Source organism: Triticum aestivum, chromosome 3D, assembly GCF_018294505.1.
Source record: "Triticum aestivum cultivar Chinese Spring chromosome 3D, IWGSC CS RefSeq v2.1, whole genome shotgun sequence".
NCBI classification, from domain to species: Eukaryota; Viridiplantae; Streptophyta; class Magnoliopsida; order Poales; family Poaceae; genus Triticum; species Triticum aestivum.
Genome location: NC_057802.1, coordinates 558,626,913 through 558,637,421, shown reverse-complemented (window position 1 = coordinate 558,637,421; position 10,509 = coordinate 558,626,913). Strand labels below are relative to the sequence as shown.

Here is a 10,509-nt window from a genome sequence, read left to right as displayed (position 1 = left end):
GCCTCCTCATGATCCTTGGACGGGGCTTGTTCAAGCATGGCCCATGCCCTGGTCCACTCCGTCCACCCTCGGTGCTCCGCCGGCATACTCAGGTGCCTGGCAACCCGGCCTTCGGCCGCCTACTAGTGCTCCCGGGGTTCTCAACCCCCGACAGCCGGCCAATGCCTATCACGCCGCCCCGACGTATGCTCCTTATGGTCATTACAGCACCGACGGCGGCGCCTACTACACACCTCAGCCGGCCCTGCTCCAGACGCCACCCCCACCACAGCCGGCCAATGCCTACTACACTCCCCAGCCGGCCCTACTGCCTTCACCATCGTATCCGCCGGCACTGCTTCCGACGCCACCCTCACCTGCGACGCCGAGCTGGGATCAAGCTGCCTTTCTCCAGGCCATGAATAACTTTGCTGCACAAGGAAACTCAGGTACGGATTGGATCTTTGATTCAGGGGCCTCTAGTCATATGTCTGCATCTAGTAATTGGTTATCTTCTTGCACTAAATCTCCTTTCCCTTCCATTATCCTTGGAGATGGATCATCTATTCCTATATATTGTGTTGGTCAGGCTCAACTTCCCTCTTCCACCAAACCTCATTAAAAATCTTATCTCTGTTCGCCAATTTACTTGCGACAATCTAGTTTCGGCTGAATTTGACCCTTTTGGTTTATCTGTGAAAAATTACCTGACCAAGGCCGAGATCGCTCGCTTCAATAGCTCCGGTGATCTTTATTCTCTTAATGGAGTTCCTGCCGCCACCCCTCCAACATCCATGCTGGCCTCCGTCGATCTCTGGCATCGTCGCTTGGGCCATCCCAACCCCGCCGTCTTAGCTTCTATGCTTAGTGAATTTACCATACCATGTAATAAGGACTCTCATAATTCTGTGTTTTGCGAGTCTTGTCAATTAAGCAAACATGTGCGTCTTCCCTTTAGTTCCTCTAGTTCTTGTAGCACTTATCCCTTTGTATTAATACATTGTGATTTATGGACCTCTCCCATTGCAAGTGTTTCGGGTTTTAAATACTACCTTGTTATCCTAGATGATTTCACCCACTTTGTCTGGACTTTTCCCGTACGCAACAAATCTGAGGTCCATTCTCTTTTCCTTAATTTTCAACGCTATGTGTCTGTTCACTTCTTCCTCCCAATTCGCTTTATCCAATGTGACAATGGTCGTGAGTTTGATAACATTAAAAATCGTACTTTCTTCTTACAACGTGGCATCCTGCTTAGGTTCTCATGTCCCTACACCTCCCCTCAAAATGGTAAAGCAGAACGCTCTCTTCGCACCCTCAATGATATAGTTCGCACTCTCCTCATTCAATCATCTATGCCTCCCAAGTTTTGGGCTGAAGCCCTACACATGGCCATCTTCCTTCTAAATATTTGACCTTCTAAAACTAAACCCAACACTACTCCCTATTATTCCCTCTTTCTTTCCCAACCCGACTACTCCGCGGTTCGTGTTTTCGGCTGTCTCTGTTTCCCAATGCCTACGCCACTTCTGCAAATAAATTGTCACCACGCTCTATCCCATGTGCTTTTCTCGGCTTCTCTGACGAGCACAAAGGCTATCGCTGTCTCGACCTTCACACCGGACACGTTCATGTCTCTCGTCATGTCACGTTTGCTGAGCACATTTTTCCTTTCTCACAACGCACCACGACACCATCCAACACCCCTAGCTCCGCAAACACCCCCTCTCCCCGTCCTTTCCAACTATATACTCCCCTACCTGCCGAACACAACTTATCACCACCACCATTAACACCCACCATAGCCAATCCCAACCATACACTCACCCCACCCGAGACGTCCCCAACACCCCCGACCCCTGCTCCCTCCCCAACACCCCCGGCCCCTACTCCCACTCCACCACCCAGCCCTACTCCTTCGTCCGACTCTTCCGCTGCGCCGGACTCACCAGTACCCACCTTACCCCCTCGTGCTATTCCTACAGCAGCCCCGATTAATGATCATCGCATGCGTACTAGGGCCAAATCAGGATTTCATCAACCCCAAGACCGCCTAAACCTTCATACCTCCGTATCTCTCACTTCTCTTCCAAAGAATTGCAAAACTGCTCTACTTGATCCCAATTGGGCCGCTGCCATGCAAGAAGAATATAATGCTTTACTTCAAAACAACACCTGGCAACTTGTTCCTCGTCCTCCCAATACAAATATTGTTTCTGGCAAATGGATTTTTCGCCAAAAGTTCCACTCCGATGGGAGCCTCTCACGATATAAAGCCAGGTGGGTTTGTCGTGGCTTTTCTCAGCAACAAGGAATTGATTACGAAGAAACCTTCTCTCCTGTTGTTAAACCTAGCACCATTCGCACCGTTCTTAGTGTTGCTGTCTCCTCTTCATGGCCCATTCACCAACTTGATGTTAAAAATGCTTTCCTCCATGGTTCCCTTCAAGAAACTGTCTACTGCCAGCAACCTCTGGGTTTTGAAAATCCATCATTTCCAACTCATGTATGTCTTCTTCAGAAATCTCTCTATGGTCTTAAACAGGCCCCACGAGCTTGGTTTCAACGCTTCTCCTCCTTCATTCAAACAATAGGCTTCACTCCATCTCTCTCCGACACCTCTCTTTTTGTGTATCATCAAACTTCTGACACTGCCTATTTACTTCTCTATGTAGATGATATCATTCTTACTGCCTCCTCTCAAAAGTTCTTAGATCATATTGTCTCTCTTCTTAGATCTGAATTTTCTATGACTGACCTAGGACTCCTTCATCATTTCTTAGGCATTGCTGTTGTTCGAGATTCCTCCAGCCTTTTTCTTTCCCAACGCCAGTATATTCTTGATCTTCTTAATCGTGCTGGTATGCTTGACTGTCAATCATCTCGCACTCCTGTCGATACTAGTTTTAAATTTTCGGCTACCGGTGAACCCTTTTCCGATCCTACTCTCTATCGTAGCCTAACAGGTGCTCTCCAATATCTCACCATTACTCGTCCTGAAATCTCTTTTGCTGTTCAACAAGCATGTCTCTATATGCATGATCCCCGGGTTCCTCACTATAATCATGTTAAACGCATTCTTTGGTATTTAAAAGGAACTCTCAATCATGGTCTCCACCTCAATAATTCTTCTCCAAACTCGCTTACCGCATACTCTGATGCAGACTGGGCTGGTTGTCCTGACACTCGAAGGTCCACTTCCGGTTTTTGTGTTTTTCTTGGTAACAATTTGATTTCTTGGTCTTCGAAAAGACAGGTTACAGTCTCACGTTCGTCGGCCGAGGCTGAGTATCGCGCTGTGGCACATGCCGTTGCAGATACAATCTGGATTCGGCAGTTACTCTCCGAGCTAAACAGGCCTATTGAGCAGGCCACTATTGTCTACTGTGACAACATATCAGCAGTCTACATGACCAGCAATCCAGTTCAACACCGACGCACAAAGCATATTGAGATTGATATTCATTTTGTTCGTGAAAAGGTTGCTCTTGGTCAGGTTCGGGTGCTTCATGTTCCTTCTTCGGCTCAGTTTGCTGACATTTTCACCAAGGCACTGCCTACTAAGCCGTTTCAAGATATCTGTTTCACTCTCAACATCGTCGAGCCTGCCGTTGATACTGCGGGGGGATGTTAGAGTAGTCATTATGGTATACGACTTCTAGTCCAAGTCAGTTTTGTACCTCTACCCCAAGTCGGTTTGTACCCTTTTATATACTCTTGTATGCCACACCAAATCATCAACAAGCAACAGTTTTATTCAGCTTTCAGCACCATCGCTTGCTGGCGGCAAAAGTGCGGTGCGCTGGTCCCAGCACCGCCGCTTGCTGGTTGTAGCACGGGTGCGCAGCTCCCAGGGCACCGGTCAGCATCGCCTACTTGGGCGGCGGTGGCCGACTACCAACAGTCGTGCGGCCCCTCTGCTTGGGCGGCGGTGGCCGGCTAACAGCAGGGCGGCCGGTCGGGCCTTCAAAACCGACGGCGGCGGCTCAAAAGAGAAAGTTTGGGGAGTCAAGATTAGACACCGTGCGGGGAGAACAAAACGAGGTGCCACTAGTCTTCGTTCGAGATGAGGAACGAAAAAGAAGGGACGGCTAGCTGGGCGTGTGGATGAGTAACACGAAAGCAACGATCGCTAACTATCCAACGACGCAGGCTCGGCCGCCTACAAACGTTTACCAATTTTCAATAGAGTTGCGTCACCACCAGTCAAACTCTCGTGGCTCGTCTACCAATCTTGCTGATCAAGTTGATCTGATGCAATTTAGTACCCATGGCAGTATGGCACGAACATCCAAAAACAAGTCGTCACATTTTTCTTGCAGCAGAAGCTGATAGTGCTAACCGATAAGCGTGCGATCAACGCCAATGTGCACTATAAATATCAGGCCGTGTACGCGGCAACAAACATCCAACACAAAACCAAACAGGTCTTACGCAACAAATGGAGAGCACCCAGAGCAACACAAGCGTGATGAACCATTTCATCCTGGTGCACGGCCTCTGCCACGGGGCCTGGTGTTGGTACAAGGTGGTTGCGGCGCTTCAGGCAGCGGGGCACCGTGTCACGGCGGTCGACCTGGCCGCGTCCGGCGCTCACCCGGCGCGCATCGACGAGGTGCACTCGTTCGAGGAGTACTCCCAGCCTCTGCTTGACGTAGTGGCCGCGGCGCCAGAGGGTGGCGGCGAGAGGCTGATTCTGGTCGGGCACAGCCACGGCGGGCTCAGCTTGGCGCTAGCCATGGAGAGGTTCCCCGGCAAGGTCGCCGCCGCCGTGTTCGCAGCCGCCGGGATGCCGTGCGTTGGCAAGCACATGGGCGTCACCACCGAGGAGGTATGTCAATTGTTTATGGTTTTCTTTTTCTTATTCTCTGTTGAGTGTTTTTCTCTTCTTCTTTTCTATTTGCGAAAGAATCTGTGTTGAGTGGTTTTTTTTTTGCGGGTAAATCTCTGTTGAGTGTTGACCAAGATATCCACTGTATGTACAAGTCCCGTATGTTGGTGAGGCCGGGAAGCTCGTCTTAGTCGAATATATACAAAATTTGATATGTTTCCAATGTAACTTTAACAACAAGTTTCTGTTGTAACATGTGTATATTATATAATAGTAAATAAAATTACAACACTACGAAAATATTACCTCCGTAAATTAGTTGTCTTACATAATTCTAGATATGGATATATCTAACACTAAAACGTGTCTATATACAACCGTATGTAGAAAAATCTAAGAAAAATAATATGAAATGGAGGGAGTGTATTCCAAAATGAATATGTACATGTTTTTTTAAGTATCTAATAGTACCGATCCATCCCCAATTAGTTATTTGTGTGTTCAATTTTTTTTAGTTATTTTAGATTTGTCTAGATACAGATGTATCTAAATATGTTGAGATACATCTGTATCTACACAAATCGTATCTAAATATGTTGAGATACATATGTATGTAGACAAATCTAAGACAACTAATTTAGAACGGAATGAGTACTAATAAACTTTATAGGTAATCAAATTATAAATGTTTGTAGGAGGTTATATGAACCAATTTTTTGTTGGAATATAAAAGGTTGGTCTCCGACTCTATAACTCCAATATTAATGCTAATTTTTAACTTATCTTGTGTTGATGCAATTAGTTCATGCGAAGGACATCATCGGAAGGACTCATGGACTGCAAGATGCTGCCAATCAATAACAACCACGGTGCAGGGGTTGCAATGATAATGGGCCCAAACTTCTTAGCACGCAAGAACTACCAGCAAAGTTCACCTGAGGTGCACAACACGACTTAACATCATATTGGTCTCCCATAATGAACTAATCTCAACGACATGATTCTCCAAATATTCGCAAAAATAAATATACTAAGTCAATTAACTCTTGGCCTTATCCACTTTCAGTAGACCCATTATGTGATTCAATTCACAATGTTGATGCAGGATTTGGCCCTGGCAAAAATGTTGGTGAGACCGGGAAACCTGTTCATGGAGGATCCGGTGATGAAGGATGCAAGCCTGCTCACCGATACCAACTACGGGTCGGTGAAGAAGGTATATGTGGTAGCAAAGGCTGATGGCTCCAGCACCGAGGAGATGCAGCGTTGGATGGTGTTGTTGAGCCCCGGCACGGAGGCCGAGGAGATCGCGGGAGCTGACCACGCCATCATGAGCTCAAGGCCTAGGGAGCTCTGTGATGCTCTGGTCAAGATCGCCGACAGCTTAAATACTTGCTAAATTGTACGATATATATCCCTGGAAATCAATGTAGGTGTGTACTTGATTTTCATCTAAAAATAAATATGTTCAGTGATACTATTAAATCAATGGAAATTAAGTAGTATTACCTTCGTCCTAAATATTTGTCTATCTACGGATGTATTTAACACTAAAACATATCTAAATGCATGTGTATCTAGACAAATGCAAGACAAGTAATTCGAGACGGAGAGAGCAATACTTTTTTTCTGCGAGTAAGTTTGGTACAAATATGTCATATATGCTTCTGATCATGATGGGATTACTTATTGGAAACCATTCAAATAAAAGAAATTATGTGGAAGGTGTGGATGTTCCAAAAAGATAGGACGCCGATATTGGCCAAACGTTCGGCCCGGGGAGGGGCCAGACCGACGGAAACCTTCGGTATGATCATTACTCCTTGACGATTGATTTCGTTCGATAGGGAAACCCCCACAGCCTGAACGCCCACTAGTAGAAATCTGGGCTTTGGTCACAGGGCAATATTCACATTAGTCCCGGTTCAGTCACGAACCGGGACTAATGTGAGCATTGGTCCCGGTTCGTGCGGCCAGGGGCCTGCCGGGCCTCGTGGGGGCATTGGTCCCGGTTCGTCCATACCCTTTGGTCCCGGTTGGTGGGACAAACCGGGACCAATGGGCCACGCTCCTGGCCCACCACTCTTTAGTCCCGGTTCATAACACAAACCGGGACTAAAGGGCTGGTCCTAGTTGCGGCCAGTGTTTAGACCCACCTCGCCAACCGAAGGGCGCTCACACCAGTTTATAAGCCCGTCCCTCTCTGCCTTGTTGAGCTCCTCTCAAAGTGAAAATAGATGCCCTTATACAGGGAATTTGACCTAAATTCACAGTAAATTTCTTTGAATTTCATAGAAATTTATTATGAATTTAGGTTGAATTTTCTCTATAGGCGCATCTATGTTAATTTTTTTATAGTAAATAAAAATAAATAAACCTTAATAAAATAAACTATAGTAACTAAAATAAATAAACCTTAATAAATTAAATAAAAATAGCAGCAGTAAAATAAATAAAAATGGCAGCAGTAAAATAAATAAAAATAAAATAATTAAAGTAAAATACATAAGTAATTAGAAATAAAATAAATAAGTTTTTTGTTGTAAGTAGAAAAAAACAAAACAAATAAAGCAAAAGAGAAAACAAAAAACAGAGAAAAAAATTATGCCACCTACTGGGCCACCACGGCCTGAATACGACTTGAAACCCATCCGTGGGCCAGGATTCAGGCCCGCAAAAGGCCCAGTAGGCCCCACAGGCAAAGAGAACGGTTAGGGAAACCCCCACAGCCTGAACGCCTCCACAACGTCCATACCTACAGGACTTATCCCTGTAAAAACTAATTGGAAAAAAGCCAGAAGTTAAACAAAAAGAAAATATGAGATTTTTTCTATGACAAATAAAAGCCCAATTTTTGCTATCCCGAGAAATAAAATGTCATCAACTTTAAAAACCAGAAAATTGCCATGGGTAATAAGTTTTTTTTTGCAATGACCCAAAAGGAAAAAGTCGTGGCAATTTCCATCTGTACATACATGGTGCCAAAAAAATTGATTAAAATTGTAAGGTAAATTTATTATGTAAGTGAAGACAAAATATTGTGGATTAAAAATTGCTATACATGCAGAACACAAAACTATGTAAAAAAATGTTGTTAATTAACAATTGTTGTGCTTTGATAAGTAAATTTAGCATGGTCCCATGAAGGCGGAAAATTCCCTTGAATGACTCAGATTTGCCACGGATGTATATTAAATTTGCCAATGCTGATAAATTTTTTGTGTTGCCATGAGCACTTAAATTAAACTTGCCACAATGTTCAAGTAAATTTCCATTGGTAAAATGAAGGTAAATTTGACGTGGGAAAATTAAAAAGTAAATTGTGCCATGGTTGAAAAGCAATGAAACATGTCATGGTCCAAAAGAAGTGTAAAGTTGCCATGTTGTATAAGCTACATTTGACATTGTCCATAAAAGTAAAAATGTCGTGTCAAAAAATGAAAATTAAGAAAATATGCCATGAGAGTTTAAAATTAAATTTGCCATGTATGATAAAGTAGAATTTCCATGGCAATATAGGTAAATTTGACATGCCAAAAAATGTAAATTGCCATGTACAGAATATCATGTTGTGTATAATAAAATTTTAAAAAAATCGTTGTGCATGTCAAAACACACAAAGAAAATTGCCATGGCAAATGCATACTAAGATTTGCCATGGTGTTTTAATTATAATTGCCATGCTTGTGTGAGAAAAAATTGTCATGTATGTATGCGTGTAGTATATATTAACATCGTGTCGATGTAGTCATAACATCATAAATGGTGAGGTCGATGTTGTCGTGATGATGCATGTTGATGCATGTACAACTAGCTAGTGTGAGTGCCAAAAAAATAGTGCCGGCGAAAAAAATTATGGCAATGAAAAAAATTAGAAATAAAAAAGAATACCCATGCAACTAAGTATTGATATGGAAGGGTTTGAGCAAAAAAATACACATGCAACTAATTATTTTGTATGGAAGGGTTTGAGAAAATAATACGCATGCTAATAATACATTATATAGTAGCAAAAGAGCCCGTGCATTGCAACAAGAGAAGAAAAATACCACACGTCCCTAACATAATAACCATGACTGAAGACACCAAATAGGTCCCGTCTGTGTTGCGCATATCCTCCTTCCCATCCTCATTGAGGGTGGCCTCAGTGCCGACACAAACTCAATGCATTTGAATATGGTTAATCCTAAGGTCTCTCTCTTTCTCTCTCTTCACATAAGATGAGAAATCTGCTTTCTTCCCCTGGAGGTTTTGACGAGACATGCATGTGTCATTATAGATGGTTTCTTTTGTCTCTAAAATGCTTTTGCGGAGGTGTTCATTTTCAATCCGGACCTACACCGGTACAAAGAAAGACGGATCATGCGCGTTTATTAAGGCTGCACCCTAAATAGCATTCTAAAATGGTTAACCAAGCGGGTCGAGCTCCTGCCGGAGACGTTCTACCGCCTCAAGCACCTCGAGCTGCAAGGAGTGCATAGGCCGAAAGGCCAGATGGCCGCGGTGGCGATCTCCAACCTGCTCTGTTGCTGCCCGGTGCTCCATGAACTCTGGATCAACCTCACCACGCAGGAAGATGATGCCTACAAAAGACATGCCCGCAATCGAGATGAGGGCACCCACCAATTCTTGGAATGGAAATTTTGGTACGACCGCGATAAGTCCATGGCTCATCTCGACCAATGCGGCGATTCCAAGCCGGCCACGGTATCACCAGAATTAGGCGTTGCATATGACGAAATTTCTGAAATTTTTGGTTTGAGTCGACACTCGGCCGAGTGCTTGCGGAGCTCACTCATGAGAGTGGGTCTGCAATTCCGGCTAGAGAAGTCAAACTGTTTTGGTGTCAAGTTGATCAAATCCTTCACCAAAAATGCGACGGTTCTTGAAGAAATGCAAATTGATGGTGGGAACGGAAAGTTGTTTGAACACATGAATCGCAAGGTTGAAACATGGATCACCAGTTCATCTAAAAAGACAAAGCTAGAAGTGCCTACCTTTGTGGTCTTGCCCCTTAAGAGATGTCCCTACAGGGAATGAGATTTTTCATATGTATACTTTATTTATGAGAGGCTGTGCTTTTCTAAAGAGGAAATTGTTATTTTCTGGTTTTGTTATCGAGTCATGCTCTCATTTTCAATCAAGATTGTATCACCAAAGGGCAGGTAGTTCATAAGATCGACGTTCGTTTCTTATGCACTATTATAAGAAGAAGGAAATGTTCTCTGGAGAAGACAAAAGACATTTAGCATGGTTGTTTAGACAGTCTTTTCATATACATTGCATGTTCTCAGGAGAGAGAAAATAAAAGAGATTAAAGTTGGATCTATCTTCAACTTTTTTTAGAAACACCCGTAACATTATTCATAATTGTAAACATTATTTCTTATACAATGCATGTCCTCTACAGAGAAAAAAAACAAAGCAGATTAAAATTTGAATCTAGCTTCAGCTCATCTTCCAACCAGTGCAACATGGGATTAGGCGTCTGTACCAAAGGAGATGGAATATTCATTAGCATGCCTATAAGTGCAGTAAGAGCCTGAGTCTCAAACCAATATGCGCCCCATCAATTTCAAAGTCACATGAAAAATACAAAGAAGGTTGGCAGATTTAAAGGTGACAAGTAAGGGCAACTCTAGCCGATCCTCTAACCAACCTCGGCACGGCCAGTAAAAGTTTCACACGCACCCTTCTCC

General features: G+C 43.8%; 1 protein-coding gene across 1 annotated transcript; it reads left to right on the top strand.

Annotated features, from left to right (window-relative positions):
* The first annotated feature begins 4,383 nt into the window (after nt 1-4,383).
* LOC123080469 (esterase PIR7B) lies at nt 4,384-6,323 on the top strand. The gene is made up of 3 exons (XM_044503396.1): nt 4,384-4,810; nt 5,613-5,750; nt 5,916-6,323. Exons 1-3 carry the CDS (start codon nt 4,421-4,423, stop codon nt 6,207-6,209), a joined length of 822 nt encoding a protein of 273 aa, XP_044359331.1. The 5' UTR covers nt 4,384-4,420; the 3' UTR covers nt 6,210-6,323.
* Nucleotides 6,324-10,509: the final 4,186 nt, after the last annotated feature.